Raw genomic sequence first — 27,853 nt, 5'->3', positions numbered from 1 at the left:
AACTGGACCCTTCGTTCCGTCGCATTTATTCCTAAATCAAGAGCCGTAAGAACCCAGAAAGGTTGATGCCTTATAAACACAATGTACAGTGGGGAAGACTGTGTTGCCTCTGGTCAGGTCAGGTTCTTGGAGATGGCACTGGCAGTCTGCTTGATGTGTGGACCGTGAATCTCGGGCTCGTACGTCAGCAGCACGATCATGACCCAGAAGTGCATCAGACCCTGCAAAGAGTCGTCACATTGACCGATTGCAACTCTAAGGCTTGACATGCACAAATTAGCTTATTTGGCCAGCATAAGGTGACACCACCACAGCCAAGTAGATGTGGTAGGCACAACTACCATTACTGCGTGGCATGTCCACACGGACATAACATGAAAAAGGCACAGAGTTGCCATTACAGCATAGGTATTAACTTGGAGTAGGGCATCAAACTGGAAAAACCTGGTGGCAGGCATTTGCCGCCGCTACAATGCTTGATAAGCTCCACATAAGACTGGGATCTTACAGTGAGACATTTGCTGACGGAACACTCTGCAATGACAGAGTGGGCACAGCACAATACATTAATGGAATGGACACAGTGCAAAAAAAAAAAAAATAAAGGATTACGACATAAAGCTGCAAAAATAAAATCAGTTCCCAGCCAACACAAGGCTTAACAGACATGCTTTTTTAAACATGGAATATAATGCCATTTGAGCATACGCGTAATTTTAAAGTTTTATCATATGAGCTTACCATGTAGATGAGGATGAATATCCGAGCCAGCGGATAACGCCTCAGAAATAATCCAGCGCGTATGCTGCACAGAAAATGAAGGCCAACTGTGATTTGCTAACACAAACACAAGGTGTTTCGTTTCTTGTTACTCTTGTAATTAAACCCCTACAACTCGACAGCTAACCAATTTGAATGTTATTGTGAATGTTATCCGCAATTATTATCGCCATCATTCATCAGCCTTAAAAAGGAGCAAAGAAAAATCTAAGCCAGCCTGCGTCCATTCTGCACAGTCCTAATTACAAACAAACCACTTGCACTGAAAATGGAGCTTTACAAGTTAGAATAAATAAAGGAACAAAATACGGGTGTCGCTATTACAGCCAGACTTCAAAAGCAAATTGCATGAAGTGATGCTGCTTTTCTTTTCTGCTTACGTGTGGATCCATTCAACATTCACCTGAAAACAGCAGCAACCAATTCTTTTCGGTAACAGATGTCATGAGTTTCAATGCATTTTTCTCGCCAATAAACACACCTTTTGCTGCTGAGAAGATGTCAGCGAAGCCAGAAACTACGCAAGAAACCAGTTTTACTGACAACAATTGTTGGCTGAAGTTGCTCTCAGTGTCACTTTAGAAATCATGAATTGATGCTGCTTTTCTTTTCTGCGTATGTGGACCCCATCATCAACATTCACCTGAAAACAGTGGCAACCCATTCTTTTCGGTAACAGATGTCATGAGTTTAAACACACTTTTTGCTGCTGAGAAGACGTCAGTGAAGCCAGAAACTACGCAAGAAACCAGTTTTACTGACAACAATGGTTGGCTGAAGTTGCTCTCGGTGTAACTTTAGGAATTGCCCATGGGGCCATAGCATTAGGGGCAAAGAAGACCAGCATCGCTCAGTGACCGTGTTCAGTACGCCAAAGGTTGCACTAAATATTAGCAGCTGATAAGTGCAGCATACTAAGAAAGTTATACTCGTGGACAAGTTTTTCTGGCTATGAAGCCAAGGCTACGGGGGCAGAGCTTTAGTCATGATGTTACTACACCATGTAGTTCTGGCATATCTGGCCTCAAGTACGGTTTCGGTTTCAGTTCCTTCTTTGCTTGAAATAATGGCTTCTGAGCCTCCAACTACGCAGAAATGCCTTCCTTTTGACTACTTAAGGTCCAAGCGAACATATATTCGCAATTAATGAATATCACACGCTGCGTATGTTGCCGAAACAAGCGCATTACGAAAGTGCACAGAAACCCGACGGGTAGACGTAGCAGCAGCAGCCGACGCACACTTCGGGAGATTCCCAGCAGATGGCGCGGCCATTCTGTTTGCATGGTGTCCTGTACTGATCTTAAAATGCATTAAAGTTGTACTGGCCTATCTTGTAGTACAATCTTGATGTAATGACAACATAGGCATTTCCGTAATGATATAATATTACAGAGAACAATTCGCGTAATTTATCAAGGGACTATACCCTGCTGCGCAGTGAGCCGATGCGTTTTGGCTCTGTAGCTTTGGCTGCATAGCCAAAAAAACTTGTCCGGGAGTATAGAAAGAACAGGCAAATGGCATTTGCCATTGCTAAGATTTAAAAGGCACGCGTAACGTTTATGGCTTCTTTTTTGTGAATCTAGCCATTCAAAGTGTCTCCACAAGCAAATAACCAAAGCTTAAAGAGACTGTGGGCTTATTCGACGAAGCCCCTGCCGGGTGAGATCACTAGCAGACCACAATGAGCAGCTGCGGTTTAAACAGTCTTAAAGGGATAGAACACTGGAATTTAGGTCTCAAATTTTTTTGCGCTGCAATGTGAAGATTGATGTCTAAAATGCTCGACTCCAAAGCCGTTTTGGTAGAAATGGTATAGAAAATTTTTACCGAGAATTTTTCGATCAGTGCATGCACCCATTTTTATGTAGTCCGATGCTGGAAACCATGAGCAGCGATCGCGACAATGAGTGGTGGTCGACATAAAAGATGTACCGAAAACAAATATAAATTTCTCTCGCCAGGCAGTAGTTCGACATTTTTTGCTTAGAGTAACATCCTTTTCAGTTTCATACTCAAGGCGGTTACGGCACAATAACGCACGCTTCGTTAATGAAAGTTTTAGTGGGCACTAACATTGCTTCATTTACGGAATTCTAAACACTGTGACGACATCTAGTGGCAAAGCCTGAAAGCATTGTCTTGCAGTGTGAAAGGAGGGGTGGTTTTTTTTTACCAGTGCAGTGGAGAGAGCACAAAATGTAATGAATTATGACAAGCATTCCTAGAAGAAAAAGAACAGCGTGCACTTACAAAAATCAACAATATTTTGCTGACATGTCGCGGGGTACTACACTGAAAGTAATAAAGTTTCTCCACTAGATAGCGCCTCAGTTGTTTTATGCGATTTTCAATGGCAAATTAAAATTGCAAAGCCTCTTTTCTTTGATACTGTAGTGCTCAAACTGTACTATATGAGGCAAGGTCTTTTCTTCATCTCCACCATAATCTCAGTGTTCTGTCCCTTTAATGATACATATCCTCCATATGCCAAAATGCAGGTAAAAATCTGAGTAGGTACCTATCTTGCTGCCATCTCTTGGGCCAGTTCATCCTGATACGTTGAAAAAAGATAATAAAAAGAACTGCGGATTCATGCTAGACTTGAGATATACTAACAGCAGACAGCAGTGCTCGTGCTGTCCACTTCTGTGTCCCAAGCCTTGTGTGAATTCTTCGGTTGTTTTCTTCTCAAGAGCTGTTTCGAATGTGGTCCTGAGCTGCCCTCAGCGGTACTCCGGGATAACTATTTTGTAAGCATTTTACACATGCAGACAACTTTACTATACAAAGTTAAGGAAGAGTTTTGATGATCTAAATATGTTCTCTGCCATGTAGGACTGCAGTGCCTCTGGTGGCCACTGTGCAAATCGATGAGCGAGAAGGCGAAAGTGTGACAGCTACTAGTCTTTAATCATGATGAGGCCACATAACATACAAGCTCTATTGGAAGCGCTTAATGCACATTCAGTCAGTATAGCTAGAGATCACTGGTTGAAGTCCAAAGGACTTACTTCAGTACTGCCATGGGCCATCCTGCCTATCGCTTCGGTTTCTCCCAACTTCTTTTTAAGGCAGCTTTGAACAGACCCGGGGTCAAGCTTCACTTACAAGTTGCCTTTCGTTTAATTGAATTCACTCCTCTCATAACCCCCAGAATGCAGCCTTTTAGGTAAACCACCACAAATTAGGTAAACCACAAATTCACGCTTTATCGCAGTCACAATCGCGAAAGTCGAGCCCCTGCCACTTGCCTGAAGGAGTCAATCACACCATACGCCCGCTTGACCTTACGGGTCATGCTGCCATCAAACGGTGATTCGACGAACATTCCCGGAAGGCGGGCCCTTGGATCTGTCATAAAAGGCACGGGGAGATTAAAAAAAAAAAAGGTCGACTATCTACGAGGGGCACGTCTAAAGTGTAGTGGGTGTTTAGGCTTACCCGAGTCCTCGGCTGAAATGACAACAGCAATGGGAGGATACAAGACTTTTGTGAGTTGTCAGAACAATGAGACAAATCTCTAAGTGCAAGCTATTACTGTCGACATTATATGCATTTTTGTTTGTGCAGGTAAGCATAGATTTTAAGTATGGCGTGTTAACGGTTTGGGAACCATGCCATTTAGGTGTTGCGAAAAATAATACATGGCATAACACGTCCATAATATAGTCTGCAATCAAAGCCTGCTCTTTGATTGTTCTCAAGCAAAATAAAACCTTTTTTAACTAAAAAACACATTTGCTACAATTTGCAATATCTGCACTTCGGCTGTAATTATTACTGAATACATGCCACCTACCAAGTTATCTGTAGTTAAAGCCGGTCAAAATGGCAGTGCAGATAAGCGTAGCAGTTAACCCACACTGCACCTCAAATTTTCAGCAATAATTTTGCTCTCATTTTCGAAAGAAAAGTACCAGCAGATTATTTCTGCCTGGTAGCAACAATGTATGCAAGTATCAGGTGGCTTAAAGAATTTTACTAGTCAACTTTTGTTACTAACCTTGCCAGAACAGTACACAGATTTGCATTCTGACTGCCTGCGCAAGAGAAGTTAACTGAAGTGCACTACGCAGCAAGTAAAAACACAGCATTCATATTAACAACTCATTTTTCAGTTTTGGCAAGGCTCTCTTATTAATGTTTTTTTATGCTTGAGGCTACAGGCACACCCACATAGGGCCACTCTGAGCCTTAGGAAGAAACACTGCTCAGCAGAGTAAACAAGTAAACAAGTTGATGAAGCACACGAAACTAACAAAAAAATTGACATGTGCATGGCCAGGTATGAACTGTGGGGCAATACTTACACTCATCCGCCTGTCCAAATCCGGCTATCGCCGTGTGTGGTTTGGAGCTGTGACTCTGAGATTCTTTCAGCTGGCGCTGTGAATGAGGCAATGAAAGGACACACAATGAATACTGCCAACATCATGGATATAAATGTTTTCAGCCTCTATACAATCATTTTTACTCTATATTATAATAGACATCTCTCGTAGCCTGAGTCGCTTTGGAACGTTAAATTTCACAAACAAACATTGTATAATTACTACTGTTAATCTTGGCAGGCTTGGACAGCTCAGAACTGAAATTTTCAGAGTGCTTCTGCTTTGCTGATAATAATAATAATTGCTTCACAAGAAAAGAAAGGCACAGTATCTGTCACACTTGTTCTGTGGACCCCTGAACCCCACCATAAGGGAGGGGAGGAAGGTGGGAGTGAAAGAGGAAAGAGAGAAAGAGGAGCCATAGTGGAAGGCTACAGAGTAATTTCGACCATCTATCGCACAACACAGGTACACCACTTTGTTTCGCCATAAAAATTGCAATACCTGAGTTGGTCCCGGCTATGTTTTCAACACATCTGGAGTAACCCACTTAACATAGAACCAGAAACGAAAACTTTTCGCATTGCTTCTGCTGAAAGCAAGCAACCTACGTAGTCGTTAGAATTAAAGACATACCGGGTACGCTTAAAGGAATACTGTGAAAATAATGCGTGGGCAACTTTGCCAGTGAGCAATCTAAATTCAAATTTTCACCGAACAGGAACAGGGTTAGCTGTCATTTCTATGGAAAAATGACCAAATACCATACATCAATCATGCAGCATTTAATGTGGTTTCGATTATGGCCGATGCAGCAAGGTATTTCCAGATTTCCGCGTGTTGCCCAAATCACAACCTGTTCGCAGAATTTCTGCCACTGTAACAGTTAACAGACTCTCACTCATTCAATGCGGTAGTGACAGAAGGATTGCATCTTCTATGTCTTTACTGATTGCTTTGCCTGAAGCTCTGGAAGATGCTTCGTGTACAAACGGATGCAGAGCAATCTCACAGTTACTGATGCATCAAAATATCAGTCACTTAAATGAAGAAGCCAGTAGATTACAGTTGTACCTCTAATCTCTCCAGCTGGAGAACAAGCGAGTTCTTCTCTGTGCTCAGGGCTTCGACCAGGGTTTGCTTCTGGATCAGGCTTTCCGTTAGGGCGTGAAGCCGGGCTTCGAGTTCTGCTTCACTCGTAGAGCTCATGGACTTGGTCATTATCTGCAAGAGACAGGAGATGGACACACCAGACTAAGAAAATGAACAGAAGGAAGAGGACTCCCTTCAAATATGGGGCACAACCAGATGGGACAAGGAGATAGGAAGGCAGGACGAAAACTAAAAATGAAAGGGGTGGCCATTTACCTGGGCACAGAATGCATGAATGACAAGGTTTTCTCCCCAATGACAAAATCAGACACTGTGCCATTGTGTGAGCAAACAGATTATCTGATGCTCTCCCCATTCACATTATGACCTTTGACTCCTCTTTTTTCTTTGCTGTAATACCTTTAAAGTAAAATAAGAGGCATGTCACCAAACGTAACCAATTAGTACTTGTATCACTCGCCTTTTGGATCTTCTTCTAACAATCACAATGCTGAAGTGACCAGTTTTGTTTGGTCCTCCCATGATGTGTCATACCTGGAATCGACACCCAGGACACTAACCCTTTTGCTTCCCCAGCATTTCAGACATGAGCTCTGTCACTTCCTCTTGGCCAACTGTGGTATGCAGGAAATAATAATAATAATAATAATAATAATAATAATAATAATAATAATAATAATAATAATAATAATAATTGGTTCACAAATGAGAGCTAGAAAATATTTGAAGATTTAGAGATACTGCCAAAAAAAGGTGTGCAAATATGAAATTTTTGATGGCAAAGCAAATACTATAAATAGAGTATAGACTGCTTATAAAGTAGGTCGCAGGGGCCGCAAAAATCCTCACTAATAGCCGCTAATAATAATATAACCAAAGAATATTTTGTCCAGCTCAAAATACATGCCAGAAAGGTAGCTTCCCTTTCAGAAATGATTTGTTTTGTTTTTTTAAATCACTGCAAAAAATGCAACTCACTAAGTTTGGCACATGCTTAGATTAGTTTCAACATAGCAAGTGAAAAAAGCATTACAGGGTCATGGTGAGAAAACATGGTGTGACCCAGACAGGTGGAAAGAAGGAAAATGCAAGAATGGCAAGAGGGAAAAGCATAGGTGTTATAAAATCTTATGTAAGGCAAGAAGGGGGAAGAAACGAAAAGTGCACGCACATGGAGCTGCAATTGTGTCGTGCCCATGCAATGTGATGTGCTGCACCATGCAGGGCTCCGTGCTACGCAGGAAATCACGCCTGCTGTTCCATGATGCCACCGAGCGGACTTAAAAACTGCACTATAACCGGTATTTTACTTTGCACGTACACATAATAAGCAGTACGGCTTTACACTCAGTCCTATGAGAGGCAGATTGGGGCCCAACAAAACCCGCTTCATAATCGGTCCCACTCTATAAGCAGACACACTGTAAGTGGTATCCACTGTAATAAATATTCCCATTCGTTGAACAGCAGTACTAGCATTAGGGGAAGTATAATTGAATTCTCACATGCTGCCATGAAGCAATGTAAAGTGGCCAAATATGTCTCTTCAATGCAGGAACAGTTAATTATCATCCGCAGTTAATTATCGATGGGTCAAGGTTCAAATCACTGTCAGCATAACGCAACAAAATTGCTGGCAAGGTGGACAAACATTTTGCTGCAACCTAAGCTGCAACGTGAGTGGGACAAGTGGGACCATCCTTCCCATGCTTCCTGGCAGTGCCAAACACAAGGCCAAGGCAAAACGCTGGCTGTGGAATACTTCCCCAAATGCAACGTTCATGAGGGCATGTAGCCTATTTAGCCCTTGTGTATCTGTGTGGCCAGGTAGCAAGCACTGCGATGGACCCAAATTTGTCATAAACCAAAGGCATTAAGGTGAAACTATGCTGCTAGATGTCCCTGGGACCAGTGCAACATCTTGCCATTTTAAAATGCCATGATGTTTCACCATGGGTTTAGATGAAAAAGAGGTAAATTCAGAACGTTTAGAAGGTTCAAATAGTGAAAGTGAGAATCACACTGAACAGTAAATATATTTGTAAAGTATTACCAGTTTTGAATATTTTCACACCCTTAGACTCAAGTAAAGCTTTCAGTTCAGTTCAGTTCAGTCGTTCAGTCGTGTCCGACTCTACGTGACCCTATAGACCATATCACGCCACGCTTTCCGGTCTCTCACTATCTTCCTAACATCACATAACTTCATCTGCAGCGCCTCGAGGATGCCATCTAACCACCGCGTTCGCTTTAGTAAAGGTTTAGGCTAGTTTTAATGCGCCATTAAGATACACTATTCACTGAAACCAACGAGGTCAAAATATGTGGTAACGCTATCTGTTAAATACCCACAGAGAGAGCATGAATTCAGTGAATATAAGCATAAAATAAAAGAAAGAGAAGAGAACCAGCCTGCTTCCGCAGCTTCTCCAGTTCACATTCCCGCTCGCTCAACCTCTGCTGCAGGGCTTCCTTGTTGCGCCGCAACTCTTCCTTCAGAAACGTGATTTCCTGCGGGAAAACAAAGACAAACGAAATTAAATTCTGTAAGTGTGAAAAGAAGCGCACTGCATGACAAGCCAGAAATCTCTGCAGTTACACTTTTGCAGCCCAAACCTCAGCACATACAGCAGATGCCTCCAAAGGAGGGCACTGCGAGTGTTGGGAAATGCAGTTGCAGACCGGCTACCACCTCTCTGTCGACACAAAGTATGCGACCACATGCGAGGAGGAACCCGTCCCCTCAGTGCAACTGGCTACTGTGCCCTTCTGAGACTCCTTTGGATGTCCTAACATGTGAAATCGCCAAATAGGCAGAAAGACGCATTAACAGACGTTAATGAATAAACCCAAGAGACCCACATTAATAAACACTAGGTGGTTGAAACTAGAGCTTTAGCCTGGAAATGTGGATGGTGCAGCATAGCTCTCGCCAGCTCTGCAGAATTTCAATTTTTTTTTTTTTTTTTTTTTGCAATCATACTTCAGCTTGCAGTCCCTATTGTACTCCTTAACCCTCACACAGTGGGAACTAATGAAATGAGATGATTCTTTGGCCACCTTAGTGTGAGAGATATACTCGGTTTTGGTTGTTCTTTAAACATGTTGAAAGCCATGCCTCTCACTTCTGCATTCCTGCAAGAGCGAATGTGTCCAGTCCTTGAAACTTCAAAATGTTACGGGGATTGCGAAAATTTGCATCTGTTGCTTGAAAGATTTAATATGCTGTCAAACACAGCTCACAGGCCGGCAGCTTCATTTATACTTTTACTTTCTGTTCCCTGCTCTAATAATCATCAATGAGTTTACAGACAATCATGTATTTGAACCTTACCGGAGCTGTGTCTGCAGTTGTAAGCATGATCTGAACGCCATCAAATTCCTCATATTACGAGGTGCATAGACCTCCAATGCAGACACTATGCAATGCACTGAAACCAGACACATATAAAGTTGTGCGCGTGAAACAAATGTAAATATTAGTTTTTAAAAAAAGGCACCACCACATTTTACACCAGCTCTGAAAATTATTCAGGAAATTCAACTTTCCAGTTGCTTGTTTCGTAAGCACAAGTGCTTTGTATGCATGTGGTTTAGCACAAACAAAAGAAAGGAACACACAGGGCAAAACACAGGTGCTACTTACAACTGATTCGTCAAAGAAAAGTGGAGGGCTCCGGAAATTTCAACCACTTGCGTGTGTTTGTAGTAAATGAGGTCAACATAATGGCTGAAAATTGATCAGTTAACTCTCCGGAAGTGCTTTACAGTGCCACAGCCGCTTGATGGAAGCGCGCTAGGTGCGGCCTGCTGTGTCGCCTGAAGCCGGCAGGAGGCACCTACTTCCCATCACCACTGCCACGGTGCCACTGCTCAGGGAGAGCCGCGTGCGGAAGCTTCACCGCTGCGCTTTGAGTGAGGCGTCGGCATGGTCGGAACATGCTATTTTAAGGATTTAACAGCTCCGTTTCACAAGATTTGGCAACACGAATTCGTATATACTGCCATGTCTACTGTGAGCATGTAAGCAATTAGTGTTCGCTTGGCAAGAATGTATACTGGTGTGTACATAGGAAAACTTAATGTGACGATAGTTCAAGGCCACTCGATTGGAGTGTGCGCATATCGTGATGTGCATTCAGGTCAAGTTGGTTGTCACATGAAAATGTCACCCAGCTGCGAATTCGAAGCTGTTCAGCGGCCACGGTAGCCTAATGCATAATCCTTTAAATCACTACATCGCGAATTCCGTGTGTGTCATTTTTATTCCGTCTGCTCATTCCTGCATACAGCTTGTATACCCAAAATTGATGCAAACCTGTTTGAAGCTTACAGCACTATCCGATAAAAATGTGGCCCTACTGTATACTGTGAGCAACCTCCGCGAAAGTGCAATTTATAGCCAACCTTTTCAAGCCTCTCATTCCCTGAAAAATGTTACGGTGGAAATAGGCAGACTGTCGTTAGGTAAAATCTAGCTGATAACCAGGGATCTTTGACTTTGTTGGAAATCTTAGGCTTTGCTCATCAGAACGATATCCGTGATGGCTGCCCGCAAAGCGTGCTTCCATCGTGCTGGTTGACTCAAGGTACTACGCATATGGGCACAAAGCTTTTTATTCCTATTTTTATTTGCGTCTCGCAAACCCACATCATTTCAATTTCGCTGGTTTGTAATTTTCAATGGAAGAATGCGCATGTGTTCCAGTTCTGAAGCTAACTTACTGCAATCATAAGAATTGCTTAATTTTTCGCTAATATTCAGCAGAATTCGTGGAACATCAAGGATGCAAATTACTATAAGTTAGAAAATATACATTCAATATAGTGAAGCTGTGAAACGTTTCTAAGCGCAACTACAACCAAATATGACCACAAACTGCTTCAGCGAGCAGCTAGGTATGTTTATTTGCACTGTCACACAAGAAAAAGAAAGAAAAAATTCAGACAGAGGACCTTCCTTGAGAGTGGTTTATGCCATAGCCTTAAAAGTCACTCCACTGTTGAGTTGACATTTCCGGCCCAGTTCACTAGCGCAGTCATTGTTTTCATAAATTACCTGCGGGCACTACGTAATGTGCGGACACAATGCTGAAATCAAGTTTACACAGCTTGCTGCTTCGCCGGACCTCTTGAGGTTAATGAAGGTGCAGGTAAGCTGACAAAGCTTGATTACTTTGTTAACCCGTAAACTGGTCCTGCTGGCTCTGGCTCCTGCAACAGGGTCTTGACGACTGGCATGACACATGAAAACTATTACCAGCTATCGCATAAACCAACAACTTGATAGTGGAAAAAAAAACTAAGGGTACTTAACTCCCCTTACGGATCCTCGCTAGCGTACCCTCTCTTTCACCACATCCATTAATTACCACCTCTGTTGCATACTAATTAGATTACAGCCATAAGCAACCACATAATGTGAAATAACACCTGACACAGATAGAAATCCCCTCTTTATCTATGCGTTATGAACGTGCGTGCATGCCTGGCTTGGGATCTAAAGGTCCCGCTAAGGGTCGACGCTGCAGGTCGCAGGGGAACTCTGATGCTTTACAGTGAGGTCCTTTATCACGTTTGTGTCGCAGAGCGGCACACAACCATTGTGTGGTATTACGTCGTATGAGTGAGCCTGGCCATCACACGCGAGCACAGTAAAAAGCCTGACACGAGTACAGCACAAAAAGCAAACACGTCCTGTCTCGACGAAAACGTGCCTGCACACGTGCAAACTATACAGCTTGCGTTGACCATGCAGACACGAAACGAACACATCCCAACAGGAAGCAAACTGCGTGCTCAGAGCCCGCGATCCCAGCGGCGATGGTGGCCTCGAACTGTGGTGCCCTCAACAGAAACAGCAGGTGCAACTGTAAACTCCTCAAGGACGCACATCTATTGACAGCGCCGCAACGCAACAGGCCGCACCTTGTGCGCTTTCATGCGTAAATATGCTAATTTGCTTACATATGACTTCAATCAACAGTAATCAGTCAAAAGGAATACAACTGACACCTTGAAAGAAATTCTGGGTGGCGACATGATTATATATGAGAAGCAGGCAGGGATCGTACAATTAACTGTTCCTGAAAATTTTTATGATGCAGCTCCAAACAAAATCTGAAAACTTTTCCCCTCTTAGGATGAAAATAAGCACCTAGAACGGTTAAAGAAAAGTCAAAACAATAATACCCACCACCAGTTACCCCGCCTACGCAACGTGAGATTAGCAGTTATAAATGTGCCCCCTCTTTCGAACACCCGATTCTCACTGTGGTGCTTAGAGGGCACCATTCACTTGTCTTCGATGTTACTTCGACGACACTGCTGCCCCAGAACTGGGAACCAGGCCTTTGACAGCTATCGCTGTAATAGGAGGAAAAAAAATGGGAAGGGGCCTGCACTGACCTCGGTAGCTTGGCGTGCTTCCAGCTCGGCCTCCTGGCGCTGGTGCCGCTCCTGTTTGACCTCCTTGAGCAGCTCTCGCTGCTGTTCCTGCAGCGACTCCAGCTCCCTTTTTCAAATTAAAAAAAAGAAAGTCCATAAATACAATGCAGAAAGACATAAGCATACCCTGGAGTAAACAATATGTGGACAAAAGCAACAGTGTGTGCACAAACGTGTGTAGCTATCTACTCGTAATCTACCGTCTTCCTCCTTACAGTGCAATGAAATGACACAGATGAACGAAGTACTCATTTTTCGAGTGCCACTGAAAGAAACAAGAGCCAACCAAATTTCCCAGCTGTCAGTTCTGAGTTTATCTCATCCCAGAAAGCAGGCATTAGCATGATAAGCTCAGATGGTTCAGCTTGGCTCTGACTGGTGTAAAAAAAAAATATATATTTAGCCACAATATACTGCATCCCATATCAGTGCTGTACAATTCGGCCTCGGCTTCTACAGCAGCATTTCTCTAAGCTAAAGTCATTTGTAATTCCCAGAATCTCTTTTATGCATGCGTGAAATGGCTGCTCATGACCCTTCCATTTTAATTTGACCTCAATAGTCTCACACAGGAACCGCACTTGAGCTACTAGGTGCACAAAGGCTATTTCAGTTTTGTTAATTTTACTACTTAGAACCTGCAAAACATTCAAGCATAAAATGTAAGAAAACAGTGGTTGTGTAAAAACTAGAGCGTATCATGCAGAAGAGACAAAAAGAGACAAAGAGAGTATTTTGCATCATGGTACATCTATATTTACCTACGATACAGAGAAGTGAAATATACTTTTTCTCAAAAACAGCAGAGCTGACAAAGTTTGTGTAGACTAGGATTTACAGTTGTTGTGTCCGATTACATTTCCTAGTTACACAGTATATTTAAGAGCTCTTCAAGCCAGTAACATGTAGAGCAGGATCTAGATGATATGATCACGAACAATACAAACTTTTTAACACTCCCTTGCCAGACCACGTTGTGCACTATTAAAAGAACTGTTAAAAAATGCGTGCAGAAGTTAAAAGGGCGTTTGCACATCTTAGCTACTGTAATAACGTTATTGCTATAGCACGAACTCAAGAACCACATAAACATACATCTTGAGCACAAGCTTCAAAGTGGAAGGTCTGCAAGAAAAACCTCTTTTGCTCTCATCGCCAGTAAGGCCACTAATTTAACCGTTTGGTTCAGTATACGAGTCTTGACATCCCACACTAACTCGGGCTATGTAAGCGCTGCTGTAGAGGGTTCTAGGCATTTGGCTCCATCAAAATGCGGCCACAATGGCTAGGTCTGAACACAGGTCTTCTGCCTCGATAGTTGAGCATCACAACCATTGAGCGACAAGCCCCAATTACATGAACCCGACAGCAGAGGATCGAGTTGGAGAGTTGAGCTGAGTGGACTCGACCCTACTGGGTTCACATGAACCCGATCCAACAAGCGCAGAAACGGCTCTGGACGAGCGGCAATTACGATGGCATCTCACGTCGAGGTGAAGAACCAGCAGACAGCACCCGATTCCGTTTTTCCCCCCGCGCATCTCTAGCGTTTTACATACTGTTATCCTCTCCCACTGTGCCCTGAATCAACCCGACAGCACTTACGTGCTTACTGCAGCGGGGTCGAGTCCAGTCAACCCACCCCCTGCGCGGGAGTTGACTGGACTCGACCCATCGTCTTCTCAATCCCAACCCAATGGGGTTTACATGAACCCGGTAACCCGTTTTCGACCCGATAACTCAATTCAATGCACTCCTATTGGATCCATGTAAACGCCGCTACTGTGGCGAACTGCCAATTTCAAGATAAACTAGGGCACTGCGATGGCGGTCCCTTTAACCATTAACAAAGCGAAACGAGGCACCTGCGCAGAGAGCTCTCCTGCTCGTGCATCTCGGCCGTGAGGGAGTCTGCGTGGGCCTGCGTCCGCCTCAGTTCGCTGCGCAGGTGTTCGCACTCCTGCATCGCTGATTCCAGTTCAGCCGCAGCGGAGGAGGCGCTGAACCGGCTGCCATCACTGTCCGAGACATCCAGAGGCGATCCATTTGTGCTGGCTGCATCCTTCAAGCTAGCAATGAGCTTATCCTTTGACTGGGGGATTAAAGGGAGAAAAACAAAGAGAAAAAATTAACTCCCAGACTTAGCATTGGTCCCCAGCACAGAGATGGGGCTAAGTTGGCTATTTGGGACAGAGATTAGGCGCCAGTGGTCATTAAGCCTTATAACTTACGTGTTTATGGCGTTTTCTTTCTGTTTGTACAATATTAATGAACAGTGGAGAAGCTTTGCTGCTAAGATTTTTCTGCTAGTTATTATTGTAAAACGGCCTTCATCACGTTCACAAAAGGAAACATCAGGGATACTCAACATCTTTTTCCTTTGAAGTGCTTGTGCAAGACAGCATTTCTTTTCCTCCGCTTGAGCAGCTTCTTTGACAGTTTGGAATTCATCATTTCATGCAACTTGACGGAAACAATGCTGCATCATCAAATTGTTGGATATGCAAGACGGCGTCGTTGCTTACGTCACGAACAATGTTAAAGCGGCCAAAAAAGACATGTTGTACATACATACACCGAGATATCACATGCACACACGCGCACACAAACACACACACACACCTTCGTTGCAATCTGAATCTGCACACGCCTCTGCATCTTGTGGTGAAACGCTAACAAGACATCCCCCCAGGCCAAAAAGGACAACAAAGAGAAAAAGCATGCATTATAGTCCAAGAATTCAAGATTAATAAAGTAGACTTCCATTGAGACAAACTTGGTTAATAGTTGATGGAAGACAATACAACGGCAACACACTCCTGCTCCTGGAACTGAAGAAATAAAAGTGGTCAACTAACTTTTTTGCACAACCACTAAGATCTGAAAAACATAACCATGTTGTACTTGTGGTCAATCTACGCTGATATACCATTATGGCATCATGTATCACATTTCGCTCTGTATAGCCCACAGCAAAAACTGAGGATCCATGACCATAAAAAATGTGGAGGTGCAACTTTTATCTACACAAATTGCAAGAGGGGGAAAGGAAGGTGGAGATGGGTTGGCTTCAAGGTGGCTGATACAGCATCTGAAATCCCCACAGAAAGTGATGCATGTCAAGTCGAGGAGCCACCAGCAAACATCTGTAGGCTGACGGACTTCATGGTTTCGCACCAACTAGATGCTCCGAAGCCTATGCATTGCCAAAGGATCATCAATGCATGGGACAGAATCCCAGCCGACATGGCGTCCAAAAACTACAGTAAATGCGCAATTAGCAAAGCCTGGATGAATTGGGATGGTCTGGATCTGAAGTAGTTGGTTCATGTCAAAAAGGAAACTACACCCGAACGGGAAAACCACAATAGGCAGAACATAATACAAAGGTGACTGCAAACTTTGGATTATGCTCAAGAATGCCTCGAGCCTTTTTTGACAGGTTGACATCACCAAAAACAACCAAAGGACTTTCTGCCACACGCCACCGTCACATTCTCTCTCTCTCTTTCTTGCGGTGTTTTTCACGCCACCGTCACATTCTCTCTCTCTCTTTCTTGCGGTGTTTTTCCGTTCGGCTGTAGTTTCACCTTTGGATGAATTGGAATATGATGCCATTTTCCAGCAGTTGCAGCGATAACAGAAAGTGATGAACTGAACGTTGGAGCAAGCGTCTTGTTTGGGTTAAGGAAAAAGAGAAAGGAGCTGTACAGGGAATTATAAAGGTGCCTAGTTTAGCTAAGTGCACAGGTGGTACAATGTTACATTTGTTTTTATAACACGAGTGTTGAAACTAAGGGTGTGGGTTATGGTAAGTTACCTTTGAAGCCATTCAATGGCAATGAAGCTACAGACAGCTATAATTATAACATCTTACTGAGCTTAGAGAAATATGCTGTTCAAGTTCCACAGTGGCATGGCTTTATGACGACAGGAGGAACACTGTCTCACCCGTTCAAGAGAGTTAAGATAGAGATTAACAGTGCAGCCACCTGGAGAATTCGCTGTGCCTTCTGCTTGTAATCTGCCAGCTCTTGACGGGAGAGCTCCAAGCTGCAGCGATAAGATGAGGCCTGGCTACTAGCTTCCTTCGAAAGTGCTGTTCAGAAAATAGAAAAAAAAAAAAAAAACAAAGAATAAGCACACACCGTAACTGGAACCCCTTACCAGCGAGTTCGACACACAATACAGATCCTGAAACATCTCTGCAGGTGCCTTTTCTTTCGCATTGTTCCACAAAACTGTTACGCTTGATCAAACAAAATAAAAAAGGTTTCAGCAATTTTCCCGTACAAAGCACACAAAAGAAGCAGAGTTATATGCACTAGCAGTTCTATGAGTAAGTGTACTTAAGTTAAAAAAAATATCTGATTTACTCACCCAGAAAAATTATCCATTTGAAAAAACAAAAAAACAACGCTCCAATCAATATAAATCTTTGCATCAGTATCTGTTGCTTGCTGTAACACAAAGTTTGCCAGAAAACGAATTCTTTCTTACCACACCAAGAAATTGAGCGGCCAGAAATAATCACCAATTAGGATAACCGAGAATTAAACTTGCACCCTGACTGTAAAATAAATCAGTGGCACCATTAGTTATCAAATGTCCAGACTGAGAGCCTTGTTTCTGAGCACTGTTTTTATTACTGCCACAAATTTTGATTCTCAATTGCACCTCTGTTTCGTGCTGCGTGTTTTATCTGCTATTAGAAACAAAAATGTTTTCCATGGCCCTTTTGAGCTAAAACAAGAAATACTCCAAGCCTACTCCTCAAAAACAACTTTGTCGTCCTATACAATTGTTTGTCTATTAGCAAACAAACAGATTAATAATAACGGAAATGATTCTTGCAACAACGCTTCGGTCCGCAATACAAGAACACCGCATGGTTTGCAAAAAAAAAAAAAAAAAATGTCTATATGTCTCAGCTTGCACGTCCAGGTAAAAGCTGAAGCTCCAAACCTACTTTTTTGCTCGGCAAGCTGCTTTTGAGTCAATGTCAGACTTTCGGAGAGGCTGGCTACTTCTTCCTCCATCTTGAGTCGACGTTGCATGAATTCAGCCTAAGAAAAAAAAAACGAAAAAAAAAAAAGGCAATCCTAAAATGGCCGTCATGCAATGACACACATAGATGGAATCTAACACAATCCAGTCGAATCCAATCTACCCGAGAGGCCTGCTCATGACACTTTTCAAAGCCCTGCAGTATTTCCAGACTGCCTTCATCAGCTGTGAGTAATTAATTACTCTCTTAGTATAAGTCAACTCCACCTTGGGAGATCCTTCCGAAATGCTTGAAACCGATTGAGATGTGCCAAAGCCCTATTTGACACGGGATGTCATGGTTTTGCTTGGCATTTTAGCATTGACAGTCTTTAGTTAGTTTGGCAAAGAAAAGGCACACTATCTGTCCCATTCCTCGATGCTCACCTGCACTTAGAATAAAAAGCATACAAATGAAGGTACTAAATATGTCGTTGGTCCAAATCCCTATAGGAAGATAGCCACCAACATAACCAGCAGATGAATTATAAATGGGAGGAGAAATGATATGGACACCACCCTGAATGCTGAAAAAAAAATTTGGTCGCGTCAGAATTTTTATACGAAATCATATTATATTTTTGCTGTCATTTCCTGTCCACTCTATCTGTGCACACTTCCCGCTCACGCCACTCATGTCATTCAGCTTTTAAAAATAAAATGTCAGACCTCTTCCCGTCATTATCTACACGATCTCATGCTATGAACCCGGTTGACGCGAATTTCGGGATCACACAAATTCGCAAAATTCTTTGGCCGCAGTGCATTGTGTGTGAAGAGCAGTGTTTTGGATGTTCTAAATGTTCACCCCGCCACTACATATCAACCAAACAAGGGACCCAAAACTGCAACCAAAAGCACACAACCAAAAGCACGAAGCACAGCCCACATGCCTGGGCGGTGGAAATTACCTACACCCACCTCACTACGATGTCCTTCACTGCCTGAGTCGCTTTGGGACGTTAGACCTCAAAATCTTATTCTCATTTTCTTTCAGTTGCTTTCATTAATTGCGTTCCAATCTTGACTTTTGTAAATTCATATTATAGGGGCAAATGAATTGTACAACACATAGTAGTAGCTTTTTTTTTGCATTTGTGTTGAACCTGGGAAGGTGTAGCATAATGGGAAGGGTAATAAAGGAGAGCACAAAAATTATTTCTCACCTGTGCTAGCCGGTGGCTTTCCTGTTCCTTGTGAAGGGCTTCCTCTACTTGGGCCAGCTTATCGCGTAAGGTGTCCACTGTCTTGCCCTGGACTTGAGAAAGGTCAGTCTGGTCCCTCGTCAGCCTGCACCCAAGGCATAATGTCTATGTCACCTCTAAGACTAGATACAAGTGTTAAATGCTCATCCCTTGTCATCACCGTATCATCCGTCGTCAGCCTGCACCCAAGGCATAATGATGTCAGTCTATGTCACCTCTAAGACTAGCTACAAGTGTTAAATGCTTGAAACAATCTCGGCTTAGTGTATTTGCACTGTCTCCTCTCTTTCCCCTTCCATAAACCCATCGTATATCTGCATATTATACGCAAGCTAGCAGCTCAAATTTTGTGGAAATATGCAGTATTTATTAATAGCCATAACAACCTCAAAATGACACGAAATACTCTCAGTGAACTGCTTTTCACCTCTACCATAAAGATGTGCAAAGAAGCTAGCATGCACCATGTTTACCCACTTATAAACAGACCCACAGCACTGACCATAAAAGTATAAATGTTTACAAATACACTACAGAAAACAGAATACATGCCCACAATGCTTTGCAAGAATTTGATCAAGAAAGTGCCTTTATTTCCCTAGTAAATGTGATATTTCACACTGGCACGTGCCCACAGTGAAGACACCACCGTGGGAATCCTTTTTCCTAATCATCCCTCTTTGGTTAGCCATATACTATTCCTACACTAATTAAATTTCTGTCCAATTTCACATCTCTAGCAAGTAATTGAGCAGTACCCAAAGAGCTTGGACAAGGCCCTGGAGAGTACCACATGGCAATAACACCAAAAATGACAAACTCTGTAAAGCATCAAGCCGACATGAATGGACCTGAAATAAGCACAGCCCCACAAGCCATTCTAGTATCTTCTAGTTTCTGGCACCTTTCTTCCTCAACCTTAGTCAAGGCTACATGCACAAACATACTTGTACACATGCACGCACACACACACGCACACACATTTGCACCTCTGGTTCTCCTCTCTGAGGTCTTCTACCAGGTGGCGCTTGGTAGTCAGCTCTTGGTCTGCTTCCTGGAGCCGGACTCGAAGCACGGCCAGCTGCGAGTCCTTGGCCTCCAGAGCCGACGTGAGGTCCCGCTCGCGTGCCTGGAGCTCACGGAAGGCAGAGTCCGTCGCCGACACCTGGGTGCTCCAGTGGTCCAGACGATTCTGAAGGTGCTTCTTCTCTGCACAAGGTCAAATGGATGACTGCCTTCAACCTCCGAATTATCGCCCAACAAGAAAATCTTTAGCATATTTGACAGAAAATAATGACATTTCGATATATTCACACCTTAATTTAATAAAATATAATTTCACAGATCTTACATCACCTATGGGGCCGTTTCAGCCCCATAGGTGAGTACAGGTAAGATGCAACTAATGTATACTTTTCTTTTGAGCGATACCGTGCACATAATAGCTAGCGAATCTGCTGAAATAAAACATGCACCTTGCATAATAGACATGCCCTTTACTCTAGTTGGCAGAAGTTGAAAGACCACTGCATAAATTTCCTTCAATGTAATAAACATGCCTTCCAATGGCACAATTTTTTTCTAATAGTGAATTCACTAAGCGAGTAAATATGGTACACAAAATTGAGTACTTATTGAGCGGAGGGACAGAAACTTCGAGGTAAGCTCACCTGCATCTGCGTTCTTAGCCCTTTGCAAAGCGGATGCTATTTCTTGGTTGAGGGTGGACACTTCCTTCCGCAGCATCCTGTTTTCAGATTCAAGGCCAGTCCCGGCTACTTCAACTGCGTCACTTCTCCCTGGTGGCACAGCTGTCTGAAGCTGCTCGTTTTGAAGCGAGGCTCTTCGTGAGCCTGATCCTGATCCATCCACAGTCACCGAAATGCTTGCTTCAGCTTGACTTGTGTCGACCTCTGGTGTTGGCATCATGCTGCTCTGCACGGGCATTTTCTCATCTGCATTGGAAGGAATCGGGTAAGAAAGGCCGGGAGTTAAGCTTTGTTTACAGGAAAGAACAGGAGAAAGAGATTAAGCCTGAAACACTCATACTTAACAGGAGAAAAGGCTGGATAAGAAGGAAAAGAGAACAATCTACAGAGGACTAGCTAGACCAAAGAAGTGAACGGGGGAGCTTCAACACGGTCAGACACCTTATTGCTTTGTTTTTTATGAAACATTTCCTTGAAGAGCACCACTGAAGTTGTCATGTGGAACCTGACGCAATTCTAAAACTGTCTCACCAACGTGGGAAATGAGAAAGACGAATGTAGCACAAATTCAGAGCACCAATGTCTTAATCACTGAGTCAAGAAACATTGAATTTTTCCGGAACTGTTTTCTTCACAGACAACAAGAGCTCGGTAGAAACTTGAGTGCTACGTACAACACAAAATCCCATTCATAAACTGAAAGCTGTTAAGTATAGCACTATCGATGCATTCCTGGTTCTTACATTTTCATGGCTGCTACTTTGCCCAGGCCCGAAACAAGGTTCACAGACTCTGATATAAAGTATTCTCACAGTACTAAGCCACAATGTTTGCCGTGTATTAAACAGAATTTTGGACAAGGAATTTTATGGCGCATACCAAGTACATAATTTGTAAAGGCAAATTGAGTAATGCATTAATACAACCCAAGCGGGCCCTGGGAAAGCACCTAAAACGTCGCAACCAGCCATAGCGGAATTCAGTGCAGACAATGTGATAGCCAGTCCACCTTGGATTGATGACAATATGGGAATTGTTTTGTTTTGTAGCCTTTAACTATAAGTTCGAAAATATAAACAATGCTTTAGTTAAAGTTACCTGTACTGCCTTCATTCATTATAAAGTTCAGTTAACTCCTGGCTTTTCCTGCCACTCAGGACCTTACACGGCGTGCTGAAAAATTGTGTAGGCAAGGCTCTATAAAGTACAAAGCTTAGATAGCAAGTGAACATGAGTGCCAGTATACCAACCACAGAATGGCCGCTGTGTTTCAAGAGAAGCAAAATGCAAAAAGCGCCCGTGCACTGTGTGATGTGAGCACACGTTAAGGAACACCAGGTGGTCTAAACTGCTGCGGAGCCTTCCACAATGACATCTCTTAAAGCCTGTGTGTTGATTCAGGATGTTACTCTACATTTTACAATATGCACAAAACGTGGCAGCTGGATCTGCAATGGCCAGCCCATCTCTTGAAAACCCCTTTCTCAAAGATAGTACTGCTTAGCTTCACAAAACGTGGCAGCTGGATCTGCAATGGCCAGCCCATCTCTTGAAAACCCCTTTCTCACAGATAGTACTGCTTAGCTTCCTTTCGAGCAACACCAGCACGTGTTCACTTTCTAAAAACTGATTGCTGACAAACCAGACAATAATGCATCCCTTGCACGACAAGAGATGACACTATGGCTATTCTACAGCAAAGCTCTTCATTTCAAGTCTAGCAATGCTGTGGACAGCATTTTCTTTTATTTACATACTTTGAACAAAGCAGAAAAATTACAATACAATGAGGGCTTTAAAAGAAACCTAACACTTAGCATAAGTTCTATGAGAACTATAACTTTGCAAAGCCTTCTCAGCAGTGGCACCGAGACCTTTTTTCTTTAACACTGCAACATTTGGCCAGCGCTCTGCTGAAGACTGCTCACCTTGGTTTGTGGATGAAAAACCTTCATTTGTTCCAGCAGCCTCTCCTGATGAATCGGGGGCAGTTCTCTGCTGTGACGAACTACGTTTTGGAGCCTGCGGTGCTGGTTCTGAGCTGTTTAGAAACTCCAACAGTTTCTCATCACTTGTTCGAGCTTCGGCTTGCTTCGGCTTTGGGCTAGACGAGCTGCTGGCCAGAGACAGGCCTCTAGGTGGCGACTTGGTGCTGGTCGAGAATCCACTAGACAGTGGCGGTGGACCTGCGTTGGGCGTTTCGGGCTGGGTGCTCCGGCCAGGGCTCTTGGTGTATGACATGAAAGTGTTCTTGGCATGGGGCAACAGTGGCTTCTGCAGTGCCGAGGCAGCCGTCTGGTCAACTTTGGTGAGGAAGTCCTCTGCCCGGCCTGCAATGTCGCTGAACCAAGACATCACCTCCTGTTGAAAAAAAACAAAACAATATGTTGTCAGCAAAGGATAGCCAGGACTAGGAACACTGTGGCAATGACACAGCAAGTTGCATTCGGTTGTCCCTGTCGCACACAAATGATTAATGACACTTCTATGCCATATAACAGTAATCGATGTCCAATGAAGAAATTCGGGCAAGTTGGCACGAATTCATAATTTACAAGAACGCAGAAGCACGGACAAGCACAGAGAACAGACAACGGGCTCTCACTTCAATTACTTAAACCCCACGAAGGAATGTACACATTACAAAAATATGCAAATAAAAATAGAAACACAAATATACACACACAGCAAGCAAACATAAAGCATAAAATAAACATATAATAAACACAAGAACCATAAAAATTTTAAAACCCAACAACAAAACCCAGCATACCCTGTGCAAACTGTCACTTATAAGTGTCTAACACAACAATACTCATGTGTCCACCACACAACACATTCTCCACAACAGACAAAAAATCAGTCCACATCTTCACAATATCAGCCGAGATAGGCAGCCTTAAAAAAATTCTAATTTATTCTGTGACACCACCAAAAAGGGGAAACTGACGCAATTCTCTATGTAAACGCTTCTCTATGTAAAGGCTTCTCTATGTAAAACACTTCAATAATTTCTTGTGCTAACTTATCTTTATGGCTCTTCTATTTCGTCTAGTGATCTTGCCAAGCATCGTCATTTGTCTGGTTGTAACCCTGTTTTCTTTAGTATGGTAGTTCTTTTTAGCCAAAAAGCTAACTTAGCATGAAGAATAACGGAAGCGTTTCACAAAGAGAATTCTGTTGATATTTGCATCAGTCACCCGTCTGTGATGGCCTCACAAAATGAGCTACATTTTTTGAAGATTGCCCTTCTCGGCTGATAGTGCAAAGATTTAGACTCAGTTTTTTTCCCGCTGTGCAGAGAGCGTTGTGTGGTAGATACGTTAGTTGAAATGGACACGTGGGTGCTAGTTCTCCCCGTGCATGCCCCACTTTATTTTCGGTTTTCTAGGTTTTTATAATTTTCATGTTTACTTTTGTTTTCATATTTATTCGTGTATGTAAATTCTAGGGTGCAGCTCTTTGGCACCAGTTCCTGCGTTTCGTGGCGTTGCCGTCGGCGTTGTCTCTTGTAACCAGGTTCTGTACTGCGCATGCGCGCGCTGCTGCGGAGGGCTTACTGAGTGGAGCAGAAAAGCATCTACAGGCACCGCAAGCTCCCGGCATAAAAGTGGATTCTGCCAAGAATGCCGACGAACTTTGATGCGTTCAACGGAATGCTGGTTTTGTTCGATGCAACGCTCGGTAACCCGCACCACCCAAGCCGGAATGCATAGCTGCCATCATTCGCAGCACCGCCTGCCTATATAAATAGTTTATTCTCTGCCAGTTCTTTCTGAGCCATGAGCGAGGCAACCAGTGGAAGTCCTTCTTCCGCTGCTGCGTGCACAGTTACTCCACCTAGTGCCACCGCCGCCTTTCCTGTTGTAGCGCAGGCCATGTATGCGTTAATCAAGAACTGTTAGTGGAGCGCTTCTTGAAGAAGGAATGTGTGTGAAAAATAAATAAATTTTCTGTAATTGTACATGCATATCTTGCTCGAATTCCTTGCCTCCATCTATCGAAAAGCTGGAAAAGCTGATGAGCTGCGCTCAAATTTCATATTAGGAAGTAACGCAATCGTCTGCAATTTTTTTGTTTTATTTTTATTTGCATTTTTTTTTTTGTAATGTGCACATTCCTTCCTGAACTAAGTTGAAATGAGCTACTGTTCTGTCCCTTCTCTGTGTCTGTCCATGTTGCTGTGATCTTGTAAGTTATAATCAATGTCCCACTACAAATTCTAATAACATTATGGCATTCATGAATTACGACCACTTCATATACAGGGTGTTTCGTATTTATCTGTCTCTGTTGTCAAGAATTCTCCTGTGCAATATACTGAACTATTCTGGCTTAAACGCCGACTACAAGGTTAACTTGTGATAGTCTATGTTCTTCACTAATGTAATTTAACATCTAAATATACTTGCATTTTCCGGACAGGCGAAAAACTGCAGTCATCTAAAGTGTAACTTTTTTGTGTGATGAACAGATCAGCTGACTCGACAGGCTGTGCTATCTGGCGAACTGCGAGGTCCGCCCCGCCCGTCGCACTGGCTGATCTGCTTGCCACAACGAAAAGTTCCGCCGCAGATGACTGCAGTTTTTTGCTGATTCTGGAACATGCGGGAAGTTAATGACATTATCAAAAAACGTAGACCATCACAAGTTACCCTGTGGTTGGTGTTTCAGCCAGAATAGTCTAGTAGCTTGAGCAGGAGAATTTTCCACAACTCAGACAAATAAATATGAAGCACTCTAATGAACACAATGAATATCACACGGACATCAGAATAACACACACAGGGTACCAGCTTTCAACATTATTTTGGGACAGCCAGGCATCATACTTATATACACACAAGAGCACACAACGATAAATGCAGAATAGACGCAGAAGAGTGTTAAAAAGCAAGATAGACACATGGGGACAGGAGGTGTGATTAATAGCAGCAAAAGACAACTAAGCGCAAAGACATACAAGAAAAAAGTAAAATCATGAAAGGTGAAGATATAAGGTGAAGATATTGGCTTGAGTTTTTCGCCAAGTTGATGCAGGCAAGAACAAAAGTCCAAGAACGAGTGAGGCAAAGAAATCAAATGAGCCTGTGTCAAGTAAGTCAACAAGAAATATGACGAAGAGTGAATAAATAACTTATCGTTGTCTTGACTGTCTTGACATCAGTCCATCATAAACAATCTCTCCATTCTTTTTAAAAGCTTTCCATTTTTATCATAAAAAGACTTTTCTCTACAAATTTATAATCTGTTTTAGCAACTTTACATTTCCATCAACAGCAAGCTTTCTGATGTTTGCAATATTTTTATTCATCATACTTTCCTTTGCAGTCTTCTTTCTGTGTTCACAAACATTGAGAGAACTGCTATTAATCTCAGAACCATAAACTTCAATAGTGGACGATAACTGAACAGCAGTCAGTATTGTAAAACAATCTGCTATCAGTTGCCTGATTATGCATAGTCTTGCATTCTGTAGTGCTTTATGATGGCTGTGGGTACTGTTTTAGTTACGTATTTCTGGTCATTAACTTTTACGATATTGTAAAATGAAACAAATACAGACACTAAATGCAAAAGGTAACGTAACTGAGACTGTCGCGTGCATGACATTTTAATTGAATGCATAATAATGCATACTCATTAACACAATACCCAGACACAAGTTTACATATACAAGAGCTGTCTGCTAACCAGTTCTACATGAAAATTTTACATGTTTCTTAATATATCAAATTCACAGGCAATCGACGAGTCAACCTGAGGGTAATGCATGAGTATAGCTCGCTACCACAGGTTGCCAAGCATGCTTTCCATTCCCATAGGTACCTATGCATGTTCTGGCTGACGGCTTGACTCCCAACCAACACAAGCTGCAACTAGAAATTCTGTGCTAGGTCTCACACAGATTCGAGTGCAACCGGTCCAGCACTTGCCTCGTGGAACATTTCTGATCAGGAACTCTCACCAGGCATGACAGTGGGCCTCCCACTGTCTACCCTTTACACTTGGCTGCGTGCGATTGACAGACGGCTGTCGCTACATTTCTTCCCAATGATCCTTCGAATGATCATGCATTAAAATGCCAATGAACACCAGGAAAATAGTCCACAGGATGAATTGCGCTTAACGACGTGCCGTTATTGGTTTCGGCGAATGCAACGACCGAACGTCCTCGAGGGTTGTCACCCATCACCTATTTACGCGTCAAGGTTTAAGCAAAATCATACTGATCAGAAAAATGAATGGGCGGATCGCCAAGTCCGCACTGCTGCGATGAAAGATTGCCGTTCCGTAACTGCCCTTTTATTTTTCAAGATCGCGGCATACTCCTGCATGTAGAAGAGATCACAAGTGTTTCAGGTGATTGATTAAGCGTGCTGACACACTGAACCGAAACTCCATCCCCGCGCCCCGACATCTGTCGCTACCTAGCTCACAAAATTCCAGCACCGCTCAGGATTCGTAGACAACCGACTTTTTCCTTAATTCAGGTGCGCGCAGTCGACGAGCTGATCATCGCACTGCTGTGCATCGGCGAACACACAACTCGTTTCGGAGACGTACTGACGTTACGATTATCGTCGTATTCATGCTCAACCGCAAAACCGTGGGGTATTGCAGCAGAAACTTCCATGCAGTTGAAATGGCCGACAGAAAGGGAAATGTAGGCGTGAAAACAATGTAAACAAGCAGCGGCAATGCGTCGCATACCCGGTGGGAAAAATCCTCGGAGCTTCTTTATCCTTGACCCGATCTCTTGACACTTGGTACGGATATGTAGAGAAAAATTAGACGTCCCTACCGGGCACTCTGCAGGATGAAATAGTCCAGCGACATTGTTAACTGCAGTAAGATTTCAACAGGAATCAAATAATCCCATGCACGGTGGTTGCACCCAACGCCGAATGAGAAGAAACTTGACGGACATCACATACGTGTCGCCTTGGCGGTTTCGGCAAGGTCTATGGTCCTATGGTTTCGGTCGGCGTTTCGGAGTGCACAATTCGCCGTGAAGCACGAAAAACAAACAAATTACCAAAAATAAAGAATAGTGGTGTCTTTGTAATGATACCGCGCTTTTTTCTTCAATATGTCCAGCAAACGTTATTACTCCCTTTTTATTGTTGAAGCGAACAAGAAAGCGCTAATCTCGTCGCAATCGCAACTTATGTTTGAAACGCTGGCATTGTCGCCATTTTTAAAAGGCGCACGC

General features: G+C 43.1%; 1 protein-coding gene across 1 annotated transcript; it reads right to left on the bottom strand.

The window, feature by feature from the left end:
* LOC146172804 (golgin subfamily A member 5-like) lies at positions 1-27,603 on the bottom strand. Its single transcript, XM_084584194.1, has 15 exons — positions 27,352-27,603; positions 22,566-22,998; positions 20,599-20,883; positions 19,918-20,137; positions 18,890-19,013; positions 17,647-17,743; positions 16,670-16,776; positions 14,543-14,769; positions 12,639-12,744; positions 8,643-8,741; positions 6,192-6,341; positions 5,097-5,172; positions 4,038-4,137; positions 742-805; positions 1-221 (listed from the first exon to the last, which is right to left on the bottom strand). Exons 2-15 carry the CDS (start codon positions 22,990-22,992, stop codon positions 114-116), a joined length of 2,190 nt encoding a protein of 729 aa, XP_084440320.1. The 5' UTR covers positions 22,993-22,998; positions 27,352-27,603; the 3' UTR covers positions 1-113.
* Between the last annotated feature and the right edge of the window lie 250 nt (positions 27,604-27,853).

Source organism: Amblyomma maculatum, chromosome 11 (assembly GCF_055883805.1).
Source record: "Amblyomma maculatum isolate TAMU_Amacu chromosome 11, ASM5588380v1, whole genome shotgun sequence".
Classification (NCBI taxonomy): Eukaryota; Metazoa; Arthropoda; class Arachnida; order Ixodida; family Ixodidae; genus Amblyomma; species Amblyomma maculatum.
The sequence above is the reverse complement of the archived record's forward strand: the minus strand, read 5'-3'. Positions and strand labels throughout refer to the sequence as shown.